General features: G+C 44.0%; 1 protein-coding gene across 7 annotated transcripts in view; it reads right to left on the bottom strand.

The window, feature by feature from the left end:
* SPPL2B (signal peptide peptidase like 2B) overlaps window positions 1–23884 on the bottom strand; it is an 88638-nt gene that overhangs the window by 63991 nt on the left and 763 nt on the right. For all 7 annotated transcript variants that reach the window (XR_005290201.2, XR_005290200.2, XR_005290199.2 and 4 more), the window contains exon 2: window positions 11882–12001. Coding sequence is in view for 2 of the 7 variants with exons in the window: in XM_038383608.2 (XP_038239536.1) it covers window positions 11882–12001 (120 nt within the window). In the remaining 5 variants the exon portion in view is untranslated. The remainder of the gene's footprint in view (window positions 1–11881; window positions 12002–23884) is intronic.

Raw genomic sequence — 23884 nt, 5'->3', positions numbered from 1 at the left:
CCTAGCCAGGGAACTTCTGCTTTCTCGAGCCGAGAGGCTACTGTGGGATATAGATAGCTGCTTCGTTACTGTGAGATAGAGATAGTTCTTGAAGGACACAGCTGCTTTGCATGGCCCTTCGCCAGGTAGTAGAAAGCCCCCCTTTAAGAAGCACCTAACTTTATATTCATGAGCTGTTTTTGTGTAGTGCTTATTAATGCTGACTGTCTGCCCCTCCGTCAGACTCCGTCCCAGGCAAAGCTCCGGTGTGCTGCGTTCCCCGCCTCCATGACTGCAACGCTTGGAGTCCCCGTTGCGGATGGGTCACTAACCTTCAATAAAGCCAATACACACAGCTGTGAGTTAAGCCTCGTTTTTCTCAGAGTACTCCTGCCGGACCTGTGGTGCTTCGGGGACCGTTGCCCAGAACAGAAGGTGTGACTCCAGGGAGCTCCACAGCCAACCCGACTAGTGCCACTAGGGGAAAAACCTTCCAGCAACTATGCATGCGGCACTCATGCACACCTAATTGGAATCGATACAAGCAAAAAAATTGAAGGAGTATTGTTTAGAAGCCCAAGAAAGGGGCTAGAATTTAAAGGGCTCAAGGATGAGGCTGAAGATGCCAGAGAGAGCCAACCATTTGTTGAACTTTGTTACCTCTGGAAGGGGAATGAATGCGAGAGGTGGCCTGGCTGGAGGGCTTGGTCAGTGAGAACTGCTCAGGACAAAGCTCTCTCGGGAGAAAGCCCTGGGGGCACACCCCAGTTTGAGGACAACTACTTTCAACTGTGGGTGACTTGGCCAGAGGACTGAGCCACTGAAAATCCACCTGATGAGGTTAACAACTGACAGGGGGCACCGGGAGCAAGAGAGATTGAGTGGAGGTTCGCACCTGACCGATAGGAGGCGCTCATGAGATGTGAGTGCACACCATCATACATCCTTTATAATTTGACCGAGTTTCCACTTCCTGTATGACTCATTTTTGAGTTTCAGGACACTGAAGATCTCTTGGTTTAAGTGATGGTCGCCTTTTCCCATACTTCCTATCTTTCCTACACACTAGTATAGTTTGGTCTTGTACCCTTAATAATGTCTCTAAAAAACTGCCAACTCTCTTTTCATTAGACTTGCTTCCCAGGGGATCTCACCTATCAATTCTCTCAGTGTGCTAAAGTCTGCCTTCTTGAAGTCCAGTGTCTTTATTCTGCTGTTTTCCCTCCTACCATTCCTTTGAACCACAAACTCTATCATTTCATGGTCACCTTCATCCAAGCTGCCTTCCACCTTCAGATTCTTAGCTAGTTCCTCCCTGTTTGTCAGAATCAAATCCAGAATAGCCTCTCCCCTAGTTGTTTTCTCTACCTTCTGTAATAAAAAGTTGTCTCCAATGCATTCCAAGAACTTGTTGGATAATCTGTGCCCTGCTATATTATTTTCCCAAGAACTTCTGGGTAGTAGAAGTCCCTCATCCAAAACACAGGATTTGGTAGTGATGTTTCCATATGAGGAAATTAAAAAGACTGGGACTTTTCAACTTGGAAAAGAGACAACTAAGGGGGAATATAATAGATGTCTATAAAATCATGACTGGTGTGGAGTAAGTAAATAAGGAAGTGTTATTTACTCCTTCTCATACCTCAAGAACTGGGATCACCAAATGACATTAATAAGCAGCAGGTTTAAAACAAAACAAAACGAAGTATTTCTTCACACAACACACAGTCAACCTTGCCACAGGATGTTGTGAAGGCCAAGCCTATAATAGGGTTCAAAAAAGAACTAGATAAATTCATGGAGGATAGGTCCATCGATGGCTATTAGCCAGGATGGCCAGGGATGGTGTCCCTAACCTCTCGTTGCCAGAAGATGGGAATGGGCGACAGGGGATGGATCACTTGATGATTACCTGTTCTGTTCATTCCCTCTGAAACACCTGGCATTGGCCACTGTCAGAAGACAGGATACTGGGCTAGACGGACCTTTGGTCTGACCCAGTATGGCCGTTCTTATTCACTAGTTCTTCCTGTTTATTCACCATACTTCTTGCATTAGTATACAGACATTTAAGATGTTTATTAGATTTCCCCTTTATATTCCCTCTCGTCTCTCCTTTGTCTATGCTGCAACTTCCCATATTCTCCGGAGATTCTGACCTTTCACCCACGGGGCTCCACATTTTGAATTTACCTGTTGGCTTTTGTCTCCTGCCCCCATCAAACCTAGTTTAAAGCCCACCTCACTAGGCTTGCCAGTCTGTATCCAAAGATACTCTTCCCCTTCCTTGACAGGTGGGCCCAATCTCAGCAGACCTTCTTCTCAGAACAAGATCCCGCAGTTGAGGAAGCCAAAGCCCTCCTGGAGACACTATCCAGGCAGCCATGTATTTACCTCCAGGATGATCCTTGGAAATCCCTCTGTAACGTCTCGGATATGGACCTCTGGTAGGTAGCATACCTCTCGGGATGCCAGGTCAGACTTGCAGAGGGATGCTTCCTTCTCTCTTAGAAGGGAATCACTGTTTCCTTTTCGGAGTGATGGTTGCGATCCTTCCAGCCTTTGGGGTACAAGGCTTCTCATCCTGCACCTTTGTGGGAGATTTCTCACCCCTTGCTGCCAGGGTAGCATATCGGTTTATGTCTATGGACAGTAGGTTGGGAGCAAGGGTAGAGCACTCTCTGCTGCCAGAAGTAATCAGCAGCCAGGTTCCTCCCTGTGAAGGAGCAGTTTCCTCCTTCCCTGGTGATGCTACTGTAGTCCTCTCGAGCTGGATTTCTTCCTCAAACTTGGAGGTCTCCATATGCATGTTTTCAATTAATTCCTCCTGTGCATGGATGCTCCTCAACCTAGCCACTGCCTCCTGTAGCTCTCTCACCTGCCTCCTGAGAGATTCTACCAGTAGACACCTCACACACTGGATGGTCTCTCCAGCCTGGCTTTCTATGATGGGGCAAAGCAGGCCACAGTCTGCAGATCAACACCAGGATCTGGGTACAGGCATTGTCAAGTTCTCTGCCTGGACACAGGTACAAGTGGAGGAGACAGGAGCAATGTTGGACTGAAGACACTGCCTTTCCAAACCATGCTGATTTTATTCCCTCTCCCTCCTATACACTCCCCTGTTTGCTAGCTCCATCTGGTAGCTTAGTGTCTGCCTTTTAAGCTTTTCTCCCAGGTCAGTCCTGCCCCCTCGTTAACACACAAGGGAAGGGTAATCACAAGGACGATGAAAAGTGAACACAAGGATTAAAGGAACAATGGACAGGAGGGCTAGTACCTTCCTAGCACCCACTCAACTAGCAGATAATAGGTCACTGGCCCACTTCCAAACAGTCCCTAAACAAACACACAATCCACAGCAGACCACACTTGTAAACTTTAAGCAAAGTAAAAGAAAAACCAAACAGATAATCAAGCTGGCCCACTCACCCCAAGAATGTGTGTAATTTTAAAGGAATGCCCCCCCAATAATCACATTTTAAAATCTATTATTTTTACATGTAATATTTAAGATGAATGGAACTGAAAGTAGTTAGCAATTCCCTCCCGCCCCCCAGTGTGTTTTCATTGTGCATTGGACAGCATTTTATGTCTAGTCAGTTGCACTTCCTTTCTCATGCACTAGCATGATGAGATCACAGGCATATTGTTCCCCCTGACCCTAGGGGAACATGCCCATGTAGGCCCTATCCTAGGGGAAGCTCATGCTCTGCCCTAGGCTGTGCTTAGGAGTTGAGCTCACTTCCACACTCTACCCTAGATCCTGAAGAAAGATGTTTTACCAGTAATGGTAAGAAAGTGGCTGCTTCATTTGAATTTAAGGTTTGTCTACACTAGCATTTTTGTTAGTAAAACTTTTTTCAGACGGGGTGTAAAAAACCCACACCCCTGACCGACAAGTATTGCCAACAAAAGCGCCGGTATGGACACTGCTAAATGGGTAGGAGAGCTCTCTCCCGCTGGCATAGAGTGGCTACATGGGAAGATCTTACGGTGGCGCACCTGCAGCGGTACAGCTGTGCCACTGAGAAGTCTGTAACGTAAATATAGCCTAAGGTTGTGGTCCAGGGTTAATTAGGCAGTCCCAATAGCCAAAATATTCAGTCCTGGTTTGTTTATTTCATACAACAGAAGTGTCTCAAATTATTCAAACAAGAATATGCCCATCAAAATAAATCCCTCTGCTAGGAAAAGAAGCCTCTAGGGCCCAGCACTCCAGAGAAAAACCTTGCCAGTTCTGCCTCCCACAGTGTCTGACTTTGCAGAGTGAGACTTTGATAACTTCAGACAGAGCCCAGAGAGCTGACAGGTGAACTAACTCCTCTCCAGTTAGGCTCAGATGGGTCCCTTATAAAACTGGATCCAACTTCTCTTTGACTTACTTTGGCTCATTCTACCACAGGGGTCAGTGACTGCACTCTGATAAGTGAGCAATACGAGTCACAGAACAGCTAGGTGAGCTCCCTTTACTTCCAAACATCTATGAGCAGGGCCCTACAAAATTCACGGCAATGAAAAATGTGTCAAAGAGCATGAAATCTAACTCCCCCATGAAATCTGGCACCCAGCCAGGGGCTCCTACCCTGCGCAGGGTTCCAGCTGCTAGTCCGATGGGGATGGAGGAGACTTCCTCTATCCCTGCGGGGCTGCTCCTGGGGCAGGTCAGACCCATCTCCGGGATCTCCCCCAGCTGCAGGAAGCTTCGCAGCTCCAGCTGTCGCCCCCCCACTCTGCGCAGGGAGGTTCCAGCTCCAGCTGTCGCACTCCTCCCTCCGTACACGGAAGCTGCAGCTCCAGGGGTCAGCCCTGCACTGGGAGGGGAGGCTGCTGGGAAAACTAGACCTATGGTAACCCACCCCCCATACTCTGTGGCTATTGTGGGGAGGGTGGTATTGCCACCCTTACTTCTGCACTGCTGCTGTCAGTGAGACTGGCTTTAGAGCTGAGCACCCAGCCAGCAGCCTTCTGCTCTGGCTGACCAGCTGTGAAGTCAGTGCCCCTGCCAGCAACAGGGCAGAAGTAAGGGTGGCAATACCACCCTCCCTACAATAACCTTGCAATCCTCCCAGCCTGACTGCCTTTTGGGTCAGGACCCCCCCCAGTCACAATTCAGTGAAATTTCAGATGAACGTGAAATTTAAAAAAAATCTCTGGCCATGAAATTGACCAAAATGGACCATGAATTTGGTAGGGCCTTACCTATTCTTGGGAGTCATTTTAAAACTGGCGACACTGCTGGAGTTGTGGTCTTCTCTTTCCAGTCCCATGCATGGGACCGGGGCAACAGGAGCCAGCTTCAACCATCAATCCCTTTGGATTGAAAGGTATCTGGGGAGTGAATAACGCAGGATTAACCTTTGTGCTCCTGTTGCTGCCGCCGCCGCTCAGGTCACTGAAAGGGAAGAGGCCTGGCGGGCAACACTGCATGGAGAGGAAGGGGAGGAGGGAGAAGAAGAGGTGGATTCAAATACATTTGTTATTGTGCCTGGATCGGCCTACACTCCTACCAAAAGACCCTTGTAAACATCAGAAGGGCTGCAGAGAAACCCATGAGAAACATTACTAAATTAAATTAATAAAACATTGTGAGCAAGCAGCTGAAAGAGAGCACTCTTAGATAATTTTGATACAGGCCAATTATTCAAATTGACTAGTGTCTCTTTAATAATTTAAAAATGTTGGCAAGCCTCATATTTTAGGGCTAGTTAAACTGCAATTTCAGTTTCCATTTAAGAATTTCTTACTGTTCTAAAGTGGAGGGAAGCCACTCACTTTTAGTTCAACGATGCCCTGGGCATTAATGGTACCCACTGCAAATGTATTTAAACCAAGCATGTGGTCACAATCACTCCTACTGGAGGTTTTTAATTTATTCAAATAATTGTCCTAACAGTTGGTGCCAAGTGAGAAAATATGCATCTTTCAGGCTATATAGGTTCTTATACCATGGTCATCACTGTAGTCTCTGAGACACAGTCCTTAACATGTAGACAAGCATTTGCAAAAGTCATCCAATAAGAGACTGGAATCTATTATTCTAACCAAATCACTGGTGGGATTAGACATTTTATTCTGACCCGCATGCTGATCAACTTAATGCCCAGAAGCATGAGATTTGCTTATCTTTATTTTAAGATTGGAAAGTTGCAAGTAATATTGGTCATAAAAATGTATTTTTTATTTTGGATTTCAACATATGGGATATATAGAGAGAGACAAGTTCTTCAGGTCTGAAGAAGAGCTCAGAGTAAACTTGAAAAATTGTCTCTCTCACCAATAGAAGTTGGTCCAATAAAAGATATTACCTCACTCACCTTGTCTCTCTAATATCCTGAGACCAACATGGCTACACCAATACTGAATACAATATACGGACATAGACAGAAAAGGATGCCTATCCCATTTCTAGGTATCATAATGTATAATGAAAAACACAATTTAACTCAAACAAGACCAGCAGTAGCAAACTGGTGACCTTTCTCCACACACATCTACCCACAGACAACGGACTCCCTCTAAACCAGAGGTCTCTAACCTCTTTAGGCACAAGATCACTTTTTGAATTTAAGTGCAACCCAGGATCTACCCCACCCCTTCCCCGAGGCCCTGCCCCACTCACTCCATCTCCCCCCCATCGCTTGCTCTCTCCCACCCTCACTCACTTTCACCGGGCTGGGGGAGGAGGTGGGTGTTTGGGAAGAGGTGCGGGGTCTGGGCTGGAGCCGAATGGTTCGGAGCATGGGAGAGGGTGAAAGATGCAAGCTCTGGGAGGGAGTTTGGATGTAGGAAGAGGCTCTGGGCTGGGGCAGAGTGTTGAGGTGCAGGAGGGTGTATGGGGTGTTGGCTCCAGGAGGGGGCTCAGGGCTGGGTTGCGGGCTGCCACCGGTCAGCTCCCGGTCAGCAGCACAGTGGGGCTAAGGCAGGCTCCCTGCCTGTCTCAGCCCCACACCACTCCTGGAAGGGGCCAACGCTCCCCAGCGGCCCGTGGGGGAGCTAGGGGTCCCCGCACGCTGCTCCTGCCTGCAAGCACCACCCGTGCAGTTCCCATTGGCCAGGAACAGGGAACTGCAGCCAATGGAAGCTGTGGGGGTGGTGCCTGCTGAGAGGGGCAGTGCACAGTGCACCTGCCTCTCTCTTTGGGGCTGCAGGGGTGTGCTGACCACTTCTGGGAGTGGCATGTGGCCAGGACAGGCAGGGAGCCTGCCTTGGCAGCAGCCCCGTGCACCGCTGGACTTTTAGTGGGAAAGTCTCCAGGATCGACCAGTCCATCGCAATCTATGGGTTGATGACCTCTGCTCTAAATCCTAACCTCCCCAATAAAACACCCCACACTCTTATCCAGATCCCCAACCACAGCCCTACTGTGTGCACTAAAGGTCAATGGATTTGGACTATTATTGGCCAAGTGGGTGGGTGAATCCCTAAGTCAAGGCACCCTCAGAGAAAGGGCCTCGCCCTCCAAGCAGCTCTTTCCTTTCTATTACAAGGGAGCTATAGCACAAGCATATCCACTGATTTAAAGTGTGGCAGCATAACATACAGAGCAGTGTCTCAGGTAGAGAGACCACATTCCATTTAGGGCTTATTAGGATATACAATAAAACATATGCACCTTAACTCCTTCCAGAAACCCATGGGAATCCAATATAGATTTCAAAGCACTGGTTTCCTGCACCCAGGGTGAAATAGCATTTAACAGACCTTCACCTTCTGCACCAGCTTCAGGGCTGTTACGGTACAGCACCATGTAGAGTACAGTGCAATACTCTCATCTTGAAATGCCCACCACTGCTGCTATACAAGCCAACAAACTCGACTGACACACTCAAAAAGGCCCAGAAAACTTTTGCTACTTGTTCCCATCTTCACTATCTCAGTCTTCTGTGGACCAAGCTTCAGTCAACTAGCCTCAAACTTTTAAAAAATGACATTAGGACCTCATGTGAGGTGTGACAATAGCAATGAACCAGGACTCATTTTAGCTATATCACACAGAATAAAGGGATTAATTTTTAACATGTCCCAATCAATGTCACAAAGTCCTGCTTACAAGTTGTGCTCCCCACAGATTACAGCTCCCAGCATGCAATGCTTCCTTGAACCGAGCAGCCCACTCAGTCCCAGGTGGAGTACTGCATGCTGGGACTCAGTCTACATGAAGCCATACTTTCAAACTGAAGAAAAAGATGGATGCAATCTTCCCATTTTATGCATATTGCGTGTAGCCCTCTGGTTCCTGGTGAGTTGGTAGTGCAGTACAGCCCTTAATTTGGGCTCCCCTGGCTTATATACAAGAGCCAATGTGCAATGTCCTGTAATCAGACAGCATTGAGAGTGAATGCAGTGCATCAGGGTGGAATGGGGTAACTTTCAGTGTCCTTAAGAACAAATGAGAATCTGAATTAAAGACCCTTCTGAAAGAAAGCTATTACCCTGACAAAGAAACCACACAACTAAAGAAGCAGAGTAGTGTATTATCTTCTTTCCTGCTAATCTCCACAGTAAGCGTTGACCAAGGACTAGAAGCAAACAGCAAGATCTTTAAGACTACAGGAAATGAGATCTATGTCACAACTGACTATATAAGAAAGCATTGCCTAAATGAGATTGTTGCCATTGTTGAACAAACAAGCAGATGAAATTCAATGTTGATAAATGCAAAGTAAAACACATTGGAAAAAATAAATCTCAACTATATATACACACAATGATGGGTTCTAAATTAGCTGTTACCACCCAAGATGGAGATCTTAGAGGCACTAGGGGCGGGGGGGAATAGTTCTCTGAAAATTTCTGTTCAGTGTGCAGCATCAGCAGTCAAAAAGGCTAATAGTATGTGAGGAACTATTAGAAGACAGATAGAAAATAAGACAGAAAATATCTTAATGCTGCTATATGAATCCCTGGTGTGTCCATGAGTCCAGTTCTGGTTACCCCATCTCAAAAAGGACAAAGCAGAATGGGAAAAGGTTCACTGAAGGGAAAAAAGATGATCAAGAGTATGGAACAGCTTCCATACTAGGAGAGATTAAAAAAAAAAAGATTACAGCTGGTCAATTTAGAAAAGAGACAACTAAAGGGGGATATGATAGAGTCTACAAAATCATGAATGGTGTAGAAAAAGTGAATAAAGAAGTATTCTTTACCCTTTCACACAATACAAAAACCAGGGGTCATCTGATGAAATTAATAGGCAGCAGATTTAATGCAAACAAAAGGAAGTACTTTTTCCATACAACTAACCTGTGGAACTCAGTGCCATGGGATGTTGTGATGGCCAAAAGTACATCAGAGTTCAAAAAAGAACTGGGTAAGTTGATGGAGGATAGATCCATCGATGGCTATTGGTCAGGGACACAACCTTGAGCTCAGGGCAACCCTAAATCTCTGAATATCAGAAGCTGGGAGTGAAAGGGTGGGATCACTCCATAATTGCTCTGTTCTGTACACTCCCCAAGAAGCTCTGATATGGGCCACAATCAGAGATTGACCATGGTTTGACCCACTAGGCCAACTCTTATGTTATGTATGTGCTAATGAAGTTACCTTTAAGAAATCTCCAATTTTCAGAACACTAATAAATCAAATTACAGTAACACTACAACATACTGCACAACAACATGAAATCCCCAAACAAATCTCAAAGCTGCTTTCTCAGTATTCTGGGGTTAGAAACAAAATTAAAGCCTTAATGAAATACATAAGACTGGTTACACAAATACTGTAACTTTGTTGCAAAAATCGGCACATTTCTGTCTTGAAGCAGGTTCGGTGCAGATTGCCATTGGTTTCAACAACAGCTTTGCCAAACCACTACAATCCTAAGTCTGAGCAGCCACTTCTTTCCTAGGCCTGCCGTTTTCATAGCTATTTGCAGGTGGTGTGAAATAAATGAACGGAGACTAAGCACGTAAACTAATTGCACATCATGATATAAAGGAATGAGCACAAGTTTGGGAATCAGAAGCCCCCAAGTTCCAACTTTGCCATTTACTTGCTGTGCATCCATCTATACAATGGCAATAACATTTGCTGTACACAACTCACAGGAAATTTGTGGGTATTAACATCTGTACAGCCCTTTGAATCCATCAAACACCAGATAAGTGCTAAGTAATATTTCCATATGTGAACAAAATGAGAATTTGGAAGTAGGTCCCAAACGATGAAAGGTTCATTCTCTAACTATGCATTATGTCAAGCAACCCTAGATATTCACATATTTATGCTGCTCTGTGCCATTTTCTAAAAAGGAATTATTCCCACAATACCAAAAAAAATAAAGAAAAACACCTAATCAAGGTACACAACAACAACAGAATCTGGAATACACTCTCAGAACTCTGCACATTAATACTTTCATTGAGTATTGCAGACACTGGGAGAAGCACATTAACTATACCCAGACCATAGCACAGCAACGTATATTTCAGTGACAAATGTATATTTCATGCCAGAAAACCAAAAATATTTCCTTTTTCCACCTTGCTCTGTTGTGTAGGACATGATGTCCATTTCTGTATTAGTTAGTTATATTTTAAGACTCCCAAGAACTAGCCTTTGTTTAAAGAAAAAAAAATTAATGTATTCCCAGGGCTTGAAAAATTTACCCAACACTTATTAGCCCAACTGCTAAGCCTACCAGACAGATGGAAAAATACTGTCACTATCACACCTCCTTACAATTTTAAGAGTAAAGTATTGTATTTAATTGTAACATATAAACCAACTATTCAGTATCAATTAAAAAAACAAAAACCAAAAAACCCTCACTAAATCTGTTGGTGTTGTTATACTTTCCCTTTCCCTCCCTGCCTCACTTTCATTCTCACCCCGACCCCAATCCTCATCCTCTTTTCCCCAAATAGTTTATGTAGCTTGTTTCACTGCTTCCTCTTTTTTTCTTTCCCCTCTCCACTCCCTTATATCGGCCAATCTTTTCATAAACTGTGTTTCCTACTTTTTTCCTGTGCTTTCTGTCTCTGCCTACAAAAATATTAATATCATAATCTCTTTAAGCCTACTAGTCAAAATGCAGTATGAAAGATCAGGCGGGAAATCAAGCCCTTGCCATGCCCCTTCTCCCCAAAGCTGTTAGGAAAAGGGAAAAAGGAGTGTTGCAATTCCTACCAGGGTGTTGTCCTTGGATCCCCACTAAGGATCTCCATATTCCACAGCATCTGAGTAGCAGGTGTACAATAAATTTTAGAGCCTCTCTCAGTTCCCTCCTGCCACCCAAGAGATGCCTGGCAGTTGTGATGGTGGGGAGGAAGTTTCCACTAATCTATTCCTACTCCAGCCACCATTTTTGTGCTTTAATCTCAAGCATTGCTCACAGTTTTTCTCAGGGAGCACTGCAAAACTGACCCAATTCTCAGCCTAAAGTTGCTCATAGGTTTGAATAAAGCAGTAAAACCTGACAAGACAGATCTATTTTCACTTTACTGCACCTTAGCAGAACTACATGTCTCTGAAGAGACACTAGAATTCTTTGTCTAAACATTAGGGAGTCTATACAGTATCTGTTTATATTCAATTCACATAAATGAGGATATCTTTGCAGATTATAAGAACTAAACACCTTACTTGCCAGGGGCAAGTGCCATTTTCATTTTTATTAGAGAGCTCTGGTGGTACAAAGGAAGGTTCTTTCACAAGACGGGTACACTGATTAACTTCAACTTATGATTTGTTTTTGGAAAAATGTATGGTGGCTAAATCATTGGTTTGCTAGAGGTTACCTGTGCAAATACAGATAAAGCAAAGAATAGTTTTGAAGTCAAACAAACTTCCTAATCATTGCTAGCCTGACCAGAACCAGGTGAGACCTAAGGGGTTCCCTAAAATATGGGAGTCTGTGAATTGTGTTCCTCTCTCATTGCTTGATTTAGGTACTTACAGCTTTTCCTAGGTCATGTGGCAAGTGGGCCCACTGAGAGTTGAAGAGGATACAATAGTCCTTTCCTTTACTCCTCCCCTTCTCCGAAAGAACACGCACCATGCCATACTCGCAACACACCTGAAAACACAAAACATTTTATTGGTGTTTCATTAAAAGCAATAAAATACCAAGGCCCTTGTGACACTATTGACATAAGTTGGGACCGTATAGATCATTGTTGAAATCAAGGTCCTGGAGTGGCACCAAATCTTACATAAAGGGGGTCAAATGAGGTGTCTAAGTCAAGGTTATGGTTTGCTGGTTATGATTATACTGTCTATATGTGTGTATCATTTTTATAGTTAAAGTTATGAATATTGGCTCTATACTGTCTGTATTTCAAACTTGTGTTATGCTTCTGGGGCATACTCCAGGCAAGTTGGTGTCAGCTCTGCCTAGCCTGCTTGATGGCCCATTAAGGACCATCAGCTACACAACTGACCCATTGAGAGAAGGCAGACACGCCTTGCGACTCAGCAAGGTATGCAGGGACATGCCTATGGACAGAACTCTGAGGCTTTTCCATGCCATGTGATGGACAGCTTGTCTTTGGCACTAAGACAGACAGACCACATGGCAAAAGAATATAAAAAGCTGCTGCAGCTCCTCCATCTTGTCTTCAATCCTGCTTCTTACCTCTGGAGGAACTTTGCTACACTGAAGCTTTGAACCAAGGACTGAAAGACCCATCCCAGCTGTGGATGTACTCCAGAGACTTGATTTGAACCTGCAGTTTATTCTGTCATTGCTGCAAGCCTGAACCAAGAACTCTGCCATTACTGTATGCAATTGATTCCATTTAACCAATTCTAGCTCTTATCTATATCTTTTCCTTTTATGAATAAACCTTTTGGAAATAGCGTGATTTGTGGGTAAGATCTGATTTGTATATTGACCTGGGTCTGGGGCTTGGTCCTTTGGGACTGAGAGAACCTTTTTTCTTTTACTGGGGTATTGGTTTTCATAACCATTTGTCTCCATAACAAGTGGCACTGGTGGTGATACTGGGAAATTGTGGTGTCTAAGGGAATTGCTTGTGTGACTTGTGGATAGCCAGTGGGGTAAAACCAAAGTCTTCTCTGTTTAGCCGGTTTGGTTTGCCTTGGTGTGCACAGAAAACCCAGCCCTGGCCTGTAACTGCCCTGCTTTAAGCAATTTGTCCTGAATTGACACTCTCAGTTGGGTCCCACCACAACCAGCATCGTCACAGCCCTAAAATTGAGACAACCTCTAATGAAGTTGCTTTGTAATAATTCACAAACAAAACTAGAATGAAAAACCCAGGTTAAAAGAAGAAAAGAAATGCTGACATTAAAGAATCATCACGTTTCCCAAAACTTCTCTTCCCCTTTCTAAAAGGTTAAGGGTACCACAGAACATATACTGACTTATAAAACACTTATAATATAAAATGAAGAATTGTTAACAGTAAAATTAAAAGCTTTGTTAACTATATTTTAATGATTTATAACAATGAGTATTTCTGAAGATAAAGGTAAATTTGGGTTGTATCAAGCAGAGTAGAATGTGGACATACCACTTTTCGCTTATGATGAAAAAGAACCTATCAAGCAGAAAGCTGAAGAGGTTACTTGGTTTCAATATCTTTGATTATGGTGATGTGGAATCTTCCATCCTCTCACTTACACTGCTCAATAAGGGCTTCCGATGTGGTTTAGCAAACTATCTAAGGCTCCTGTTAAGACGGAAAAGTGGTAGGTTCTCTCACACATCGATTACTTTCAGGTCATCATATCTGTCTAGATCATTCAAGTCCTGTACCATATAGTCACTACATTTAACAAAAAAGTTACATTACACAATTTTCCATTATTGGGGAAGTTTTCAAAACAAATGTATAGAAACAAAAGACATCCTAAAAATCTATTTCACCATATCTGCCACAGCAACAGAAATGAGAAAGATGAGGTCTTTTTTAATTAATTATTATTATTATTATTAAATAAGTACAAAATAAAACCTCTCTGCTTTCTTGATTGGCCACCTTACATTTCAAACCTCAACAATCCCCTCGGATACTATTGCACACTCTAGTGCGTGACACTTGCTTCAAAAATGGGTTCAATACCAGTAGCCTAAGCAGAAAGAAGAATTTGGATAGAGAAAGGAAGATGGCGACAACTAGAAATACAAAGAAAAAGGAGGGAGCCTTGAAAGGCTAAAGACTTTTTATTTTTATCTGGTTCAAATGGATGTACAGCCAATCTGTAACTGTTTCAAAACCTTTGAAACAAAATGTCATTTGAATCAACATTTTTCAATCTATCCAAAAGATTTTTTTTTGTTTTGTTTTGGTGAGTATGACCGTAATAGCATCCCAATGCAAGAGGGCAGAGGGGATGACTGGTATCTGGTAGTGAGTTTCAACTGGCCTGACCAGTTCAGTGTATTCCAATTCACTAACGTCACACCCCGTATCTAAAAGGCAACATGTAATTTATCATTAGAAAACTAACAACATACTGATCATTGCTGTGTGTCTGGAGGACAAATTCAAAATTAGAAACATATTGGGCATTATTGTCTTAAAGTGCATTTGCCAAGCAGGGCTGAAGTTTTTTCACTCTAGCCAAAGGAATGTGGTTTCGCTACTTGAAGGTATTTCCAAGGTACATTAAGAGACAATGGGAATGCAATTTACATAAAAGGTAAACAGATCCATCAAAACAACAAGAGGAGAAGATAATCACTCAGAATCAGGGCAGGGGAAGGAGATTGCAGGAAACATCAATTTGTATTATAGGAAACACCAGCAGGGAAGAAATCAGTATCGAACTTCCTTCACCAGAAGAATCCATTGAGCCTTCCTCAAATTAACTTTACTTTGGACATTGTGGAAGACCTGAAGAGAGGGGTGGGTCAGCCATCTTGCTGAAAGGTAATGTGATAAGAATCTTACTTTGAACCAAGATTGTAGTTTTGTTAAGATTTAGTCTCTAGAAAGCATTTTTCACTTTTATTTGCTTGTAACCATTTCTGACTCTATCCTTTAGACTTGAATTCACTTGAAATCCTAATCTTCTTTTGTTAATAAACTTGTTTTGCTTTTAATCTAAACCAAGACAATGCTGTGTTTGAGTGAAAGTGATAAGCTGTGCATTTTGTCTGTTTAGAGGCACAAACAAACTATTTCCAGGAGAGGGCTGTTCCAGGAGAGGGCTGGACATTTCAGGGCAGATGGTTTTGGGGAAAATTCAGGACTTGGAATATTAGGTCACCCCTGCATAACGTAACTGGGTGATAGAGAGACTAGAGTTGTGTTGTAAGCAGACTGCTGGGGTCAGAGCATTGAACCAGGGCTGCATAGCACACAGACACTCAGGATACTGCATGCTTATCTGCTGGCTGTTGGTATCCAGGTTATAAGCCACAGCAACTGAGCAACCCAAGGTTTTTGTCAGCTTCTGGACTGTACCCCAAAAGGTGAGGGGAAAAAAAAATCCAGTTTCAGTTCAAAACCACAAACCAAAAAAGTCAATAATTCACTAAGCTCTAATTGTAACTTTCATTTAAATGGTTTACCTTAAGGAGGCAACTTTTAGTTGAAATGGAGAATATTTAGCTCAGAACAAAAAAGGTGACAATCATTGAAACAAGGACACCCAAACCAGTTACTAGGAGCCAGAGGCCTTCATTTAACTTGCACAAAATGGTTCTGCAGACTGTAGTCGCTTTCATCTTTAATACAGACATTCTACCTGTAGAAATTACAGCCAGGGCTCTATGTACTTTGCATGAACTTGGATTTAAATTCTGCAGGAAGGATGACTGCAATGGGGTGGAATAGACTGGAAATTCTACAGCAGCTTCATTTACATTAAAAAAAGAGGGAGATTTCTATTAAGTGGTATGAAAACAAACTGAAAATTTGAGGCAATTGGGGGAGGTCCCGGACAACTGGAAAAAGGCAAATATAGTGCCCATATTTTAAAAAGGGAAGAAAGAGAACCCGGGGAACTACAGCCTCACTTTAGTACCAGGCAAAATCATGGAGCAGGTCCTCAAGGAATCCATTTTGAAGCACTTGGAGGAGATGAAGGTGATCAGGAACAATCAACATGGATTCACCAAGGGCAAGTCATGCCTGACTAATCAAATTGCCTTCTATGATGAGATAACTGGCTCTGTGGATGAGGGGAAAGCAGTGGACATGTTGTTCCTTGACTTTAGCAAAGCTTTTGGCACTGTCTCCCACAGTATTCTTGCCAGCAAGTTAAAAAAGTATAGATTGGATGAATGGTCTATAAGGTGGATAGAAAGCTGGCTAGATTGTCGGGCTCAATGGGTAGTGATCAATGGCTCAATGTCTAGTTGGCAGCCGATATCAAGTGGAGTGCCTCAGGGGTCGGTTTTGTTCAACATCTTTATCAATGATCTGGATAATGGGATTAATTGCAAGTTCACAGAGGACACTAAGCTGGGGGGAAAAGAGGCAGATATGCAGGAGGGTAGGGATAGGGTCCAGAGTGACCCAGACAAATTGGAGGATTGGGCCAAAAGAAATTTGATGAGGTTCAACAAGGACAAATGCAGAGTTCTGCACTTAGGAAGGAAGAATCCCATGCACCGCTACAGGTTGGGGACGAAGTGACTAAGCAGCAGTTCTGCAGAAAAGGAACTGGGAAGCTGGATATGAGTCAGCAGTGTGCCCTTGTTGCCAAGAAAGCCAATGGCATATTGGGCTGTATTAGTAGGAACATTGCCAGCAGATTGAGGAAAGTGATTATTCCCCTCTATTTGGCACTGGTGAGGCCACACCTGGAGTAGTGCATTAAGTTTTGGTCCCCCCACTACAGAAGAGATGTGGACAAATTGGAGTGAAGTATCAGAGGGGTAGCCATGTTAGTCTGGATCTGTAAAAGCGGCAAAGAGTCCTGTGGCACCTTATAGACTTATAGATGTATTGGAGCATGAGCTTTCGTGGGTGAATACCCACTTTGTCAGATTAATGTAGTGGAAATTTCCAGAGGAAGGTATAAATATGCAAGCCAGAATCAGGCTAGGGATAATGAGGTTAGTTCAATCATGGAGGTTGAGGCCCTCTTCTAGCAGTCAAGATGTGAATACCAAGGGAGGAGAAACTGCTTTTGTAGTTGGCTAGCCATTCACAGCCTCTGTTTAATCCTGAGCTGATGGTGTCAAATTTGCAAATGAACTGAAGCTCAGCAGTTTCTCTTTGAAGTCTGGTCCTGAAGTTTTTTTGCTGCAGGAAGGCTACCTTTAAATCTGCTATTGTGTGTCCAGGGAGGTTGAAGTGTTCTCCTACAGGTTTTTGTATATTGCCAAACCTATCGTTTCCCTTTCCTTAGCAAAGGGCTTGAGAAAAGCACACACTACCTGTGTACTTTTCTGTAGGCTGAAAAGTAGGCTGTCTCAAGAAAAAGTCTCAAAAAAAGGCTGTCTCAAGTCCACACCTGTTGAAACTAACCAAACCCCAGTATACAAAATAGAGCTGTTCTGTACATTGAATTTCTTGTTGTGTACGTTGAATTTTCTCAGGTAAACTTAAGTTTTCCCATATAGTTTTATTGCATAGAATATGAATAACTGCAGCCTCTACTAATACATTGGACATGTTCAAGTGAAAATGATACCCTATCTCAAACATGAAGATGGCTGTCAAGGTATAATCTTCCTTCATTTTACAAGATTACACCACTATGAGAAATAACTGAAAGGCAAAATACAAAAAAAACCTTGAAAAAAGCCAAACCTTCTTTTGAAACTTAGGTTTGGTGACAATGAGTATTGCTGTGCCTGGAACAGGATAGAGATTCACAAAGCCTGAGATCAAGTTATATTGACTCAGAATTACATTAGCATACAGCCACAGCAGTTAGTACAATGCTTGTGCAACTGCATACATGGCTCCTTGTGTCTGAAACCTGTATCAATGCAGAGTGTAGTGGACCTTGAGTCAGTATCCCTCTGTGCAACTCACCACCATCTAGCGCCCTACCTTTCGCAAAGTTCTGGCAATGCATGATAAAGCGAAAATGAGTCATCTAAGGGTGACTGGGAGCATGAGGTCAACTTTCCAGTTTGCAACTGTCTCCATCCCATAGTGTTATCTATACCTCATCATTTTTACACCTTTTTTCCCCTAAAATTCCCACAAACCTGCGTGGCCCTCCTCACGGTCTGCCATCTCTGACAAAAGCATGGAGCCTGCATAGTTCTGCACTATTGTCATAGAATCACAGTAAGATTAGGTTTGGAAGAGATCTCAGGAGTCATCTAGTTCAACCCCCTGCTCAAAGCAGGATCAACCCCAACTAAATCATCCCAGCCAGGGCTTTGTCATGAGCGTTGAAAGCTCAGGGAGCACAATTCTGTAGTATTTGCAGAATTGCAAGAAAAACTGAACAAGTAGGGAAAATTATTATTCCTTGGAGGACATAGCAAAAAACAATTCAAGGTTGTTGGCGACATTCATGGAGCAGCTGCAGATGGTGGAGCCCGGGCCTGAGAAACAAGCACCGACTGGTTGCATCGCAGGGTAATGCAGGTTAGGGATGATGAGCAGCAGCTGGCAGAACTTTCAGATGCGCACAGCCATGTTCCTAGATCTGTATGCTGAGCTTGTCCCAGTCCTCCAGCACAGGGACACCAGAATGAGAGGTTTCAGAGTAGCAGCCGTGTTAGTCTGTATTCGCAAAAAGAAAAGGAGGACTTGTGGCACCTTAGAGACTAACAAATTTATTTGAGCATAAGCTTTCGTGAGCTACAGCTCACTTCATCGGATGCATAATTTGTTAGTCTCTAAGGTGCCACAAGTACTCCTGTTCTTTTTACCAGAATGAGAGCTGCACTGACAGTGGAAAAGCAAGTGACGATGGCACTCTGGAAACTTACAACACCAGATTGCTACCAGTCAGTAGGAAATCAATTTGGAGTCGGGAAACGCACCATGGAGGCCACTGTCATGCAAGCATGCAGGGACATTAATCCTCTCCGGCTACAGAGGGCTGTGATTCTTGGTAATGTGCAGGACCATAGATGGTTTTGAAGCAATTGGATTTCCAAATGCAATGGAGTGACAAACAGCACACATATCCCTGGTTTGGCACCAGCCCATCTTGCCACAGAGTACACCAACAGAAAGAGTTTTAGGGCCATTTCCGCAAAGGTCTGTACTAATTAAAGCCATATCCCCCTATACCAAGAAGTACTCCAAGGCCTACCATAATTCATGGACTCAATCTTCATTTATTGTTCCTTTTTCCTGCTTCTTTTAGCCTATTTTCATATAATATTTCTGATGCTTTCAGTGAATCAATAGTACTTAATTTGTAGCTGACATTGATCAAACCACACAAATTGCAGTTTGAGAGCTTAGTGAGACCTATCACACTATTTAAAAGAAGGAAGAAAATATACACATGCCATCTATAATTAATATTCTTTGAGATAACAAAAGGGACCGCAAGAAAGAGTTGCAAGGAGTGTGCACGCACCTACATGTGTGACAAAGGTAAGCTGCACGTCCATTTTTAGACTATTTCCATGATTTGGTCCTCTGCTGTTGTGCATGGTCTGTGGAAAACTTCAGTTAAGGATGCATTAAGGCAGGGGTCGGCAACCCTTCAGCACGCGGCCCAACAGGCTAATCTACTGGTGGGCCGCAAGACATCTTGTTTACGTTGATCGTCCGCAGGCAGTCTCCCGCAACTCCCAGCGGCCACGGTTCGCCGTTCCCGTGATGATAGTTAAGGTGGTAAGAATTGGGCTTGACTCTAGGACCCCAGGGAGAATCTGCAAGGCTGGCAGTTAGAAAAAAACATCCTTTTACGTTTATTACCAGCTTCTCTCCTCAATGGCTTGCTCCTCAGAATATCATGTCTTGATCTTCTGACACATCTAAATTAAAGGCAGGGTCTGTTTTACTTCGTACTATTCTCTGAACACCCATAACAAGATCCGGTGACATACTGACAATATCATGTAATTTCATGAACAAACCTTATGGAATTCAGATAAACTTTATTGAATTAATGAGTCTGGATAGCTCAGTTAGTATAGCATCAGACTTTTAATCTGAGGGGCTACAATTCAAGTCCCCAGTTCGGTATTAGCTTTGAGGTATGGTAGCTGAGCAGTTAAGATCCTTGACAACAATTGTGAAGGTTATGAGTTCAAGTCTCATTTGATCGCACACTGAATGGCCAGCTGCAAAATGGGGGACAGTCAAAGCTGGCTGGATGTGATGCTGAGCACATTACTCCCTTGTGTACTGTTGGCTAAGAAACTGACTTGCCCTAAGTGAAAGAGCCATTAGCTCAGGGGAATCTTGAATTAGGGTTAATATCTTTGTATTAAAACAGTATGTGTTATTGTCACACTGTATGTACATTATCTATTAGAGAGGATGGATGCTAATGTACTTCCCTCCATCATCAAGCCTTTGGATTCCCTAACTATTCTCTCTCCTCCCCCCCCCCCCCCCAGATTTTCAGAATTCCTTTGGGTGAGAGTTTGAAGGACTGTTCCTGCCAGAATCCCTGTTAGGGGTAGGGGTAATTCTGATAAGTTTAATAGCATGCATGTGGGTTCTGCTATTGTTTTTAATGTTCTCTCTGTAATGCTTTTCACTTTAGGAATAAAGTAGGCTTGCATAGGAAGTGATGTGTGGCAACATACCTGTTGCAATCATACTTGTTAACCATCTCTAAAGAGAAAGCAAACAGTGTCTTTAGGCAACCTGTCTGTCCTAGGAAATACACAGTGAAGGCAGGAAACTGTGCAGCCTGGAAATATTCCAGCTGGAGAAAGAGAAACAAGGAGCTCCACCAAGAAAGGCAACAGCTGGGGAGCTGGAAGCCTGAGAATGGGTGCCATTGCTGGACCCCGAGGGGAAATAAAAGTGCAGTTGCCCTGAACTGTGACTGAGGCAGGATCTGTTTTACTTGATACTATTCTCTGAACATCCATAACAAAATTCCAGGAGAATTTAGGTCATAATAAGAAGGCAAAGAGAGTGATTTTTCTCATTATATCCAGATGTTACTCAAGAGACAATATCTGCACAAAACTTGCTTCATGATGACAATCAGTAGGACTGAAACCAGCTGTTTTGTACCCTTAACAGTTCCCCTGATGTATGTTTAATGAGCTAGTAGGGTTATTTATTAATATTATCATAGCACCTAGGAAGCCCAAGTCATGGACTATGACCTGTGTTCTCTCAGAGCTGTGTGGTCACGCAGCCGCTCAGGAGTGCCGTGCACTTGATTAGCAGAGCCACACATGGCGGCTTGTGCATTCAGGTGTGCATTGCTCCTGCCCTCTGCCTTGGAGTCCATGGCCAGCTGCTCCCAGGACCCTCCTGCTTGCTGTGCAGAGTGGGAATACTGGAAGGGAAGGAGGGCACTGATGTCAGGGTGCCCCCCCTGCCCATGTACCCCATCTCTGCAGAGCAGGGGAGGAGGGACAGGGCTCAGGAGCAGAGAGCTCAGCCTGAGCCTTCTGGTGTGAGTGCCTTAAAGAGACAGCGCAGGGTCTCTCATAGACTTCCCCAACAGCCAATGCACACACATTCTGTCTCTATCTCTCTTTCTCTCTCTTACTTAGACACACACACACACTCTGTCTCTTTCACACTCACCTCCCAACACATATTTGTGTTGTTGTTACTGCTTGGTACTTCCTGCAATGCACATATATACTCTGGTTTCAGAGTAGCAGCCGTGTTAGTCTGTATCCGTAAAAAGAAAAGGTGTACTTGTGGCACCTTAGAGACTAACACATTTATTTGAGCATAAGCTTTCGTGAGCTACAGCTCACTTCGTCGGATGCATTCAGTGGAAAGGTGCCACAAGTACTCCTTTTCTTTTTGCGAATACAGACTAACACGGCTGCTACTCTGAAACCTATCCCTATGGTAACTTTTTAAAAATATATATTATATCTAGGTTTTTTGTTTCTATTGGTGGCACGCATCTGCCCATTACCTTGATATTGGTGCCCATAACAAAATTCATTCAGCACATGGATGGAAAAAATTAGAGGGAACATTGATTATGATCCCATTGTATTTAGGCATCATACAAACTCAGAACAAAAAAGATAGACTGTAAGCTCTTTGAGGCATGGGCTAAGTATAAGACACTGTACAACAAATGGTTGCAGACAGCTGGGGGAGTATAAGGAAACAGAGACAATAATGGTCAGTACCATAAGCAGTGGTCTCAGCACATCAGCAACCTAACCATTGTCATTTGTTTGGGGTTTTTTTTTGTAGGCATCACAGCAAAGGACAATTTTTAAGGGGGTTTTGTAGGAGAATAATTAGTCTGTTGTGCTGATGTTTATTGGGAGCTCCTCCAAAATGTGACGGGTAGCATGGGAGAAAGCAAGAAGGTGCTTGTTAGAAAATGTAAAAAGGCTGAGAATTTCAGGACACAACATCAAGAAAAAATTTCCACTGGTGTGCTTATGCAGGATTAAGTATTCTGATCCACACCACCTTCTCTGCAGAGTACACAGGCAGGACTCCCATGAGTGGGACAGGAAGACTATGTTTTCAGGAACTGTGAGAAAGACATGGTTTTGTCAACATTAAAGGTACATCTACAGTACAAGCTGACATATATTAGGTTGACTTACAGCCACCGCAGTAATTACTGCGGTGGTGAATGTCCACACTATCCTCCCTGGGACAGTGGTGCACATCCTAACTAGGAGTGCTTCCACCAACCTAACAGGAACAGTGTGGGAAGCTGAGAGCCTGGTTCTCAGCTCCACTGACAGCTCCCTGCTGGGAGGCTAGCTGCCTCACAGGGTCCCCAGGGGCTGCCCCCTTGTTTCCCCCTGTGAAATTGACAAGGCTGCTGGGCTCCCAGCAGGCAGTGGGCAGCCCCAGCTCCTGGCTCCCAGCTGGGAGAGGGATCCAAAGCCACCCCAGCTTCTGGCCCTGACTCCCAGCCGCAAGCAGGGTCCAGCCACCAAGCTCTCCAGGGAAGCAGGAGCTTTCTTGTCAATTTCATGGCAGAAGCTGTGAAAGTGACAAGACAGCCCATGTAAGGGACAGTGTCTACACAGACACTGCATTACCCAAGGACACCAACATAAGCCTTACACCTCTCATGGAGGTGGAGTTATTATGTTGGTGTAGTAGGGCACTTAAGTCAGTGGGAGGAAGGCTGTAGTGTAGACACTGACATAATTGGGTCTACATAAGCTGCATTATGTCTACCTATGTAGCGTAGACCAGCCTTAAGAAAACTGTAATAGGTAATCCCAAAAAGTATATGGCATGATGGGCAAGAGAGACTTACTGAAGTCCCAGTTTGGCTTACTAATAGACATGGTCTCTCTTCCCTCCCACATCTAGGCTACCGATGCAGCAGCACCACCGTAAGCTCTTTAGCATAGCCGCTCTAAACCGATGGGAGAGAGTTCTCCCATTAACTTAATTAATCCACCCCCAAAGAGCTGCGGTAGCTACATCTTCGGGAAAAGCTCTTCTGCCAGCATAGCACTGTCCACACAAGTGCTTAGGTCAGTGTAACTTATGCCACTTAAGGGGGTGACATAGTCACACCCTGAGGTTAGGTCTACACTACCCGCCGGATTGGCAGGTAGTGATCGATACATCAGGGGTCGATATATCGCGTCTAGTCTAGACGCGATAAATTTATCCCCGAGCGCTCTCCCGTCAACTCCGGAACTCCAGCGCCACGAGAGGTGCAAGCGGAGTTGACGCAGGAGCGGCGGCCGTCGACTCACCACCGTGACGCCACCACGGTAAGTCGATCCAGGTACGTCGACTTCAGCAACGCTATTCTCGTAGCTAAAGTTGCGTACCTTACATTGACTGCCACCCAGCGTAGACCAGGGCTGAGAGACAGAAGTTATACCAACTTAAGCGGTAGTACGGACATAGCCTTACTCTAGTTTTATTATTGCAGTATGGTGAAGAAGCCTGTCTTTGTGCCTGAA

The sequence above is a fragment of the Dermochelys coriacea genome, chromosome 25 (genome assembly GCF_009764565.3).
Source record: "Dermochelys coriacea isolate rDerCor1 chromosome 25, rDerCor1.pri.v4, whole genome shotgun sequence".
NCBI classification, from domain to species: domain Eukaryota; kingdom Metazoa; phylum Chordata; order Testudines; family Dermochelyidae; genus Dermochelys; species Dermochelys coriacea.
The sequence above is the reverse complement of the archived record's forward strand: the minus strand, read 5'-3'. Positions and strand labels throughout refer to the sequence as shown.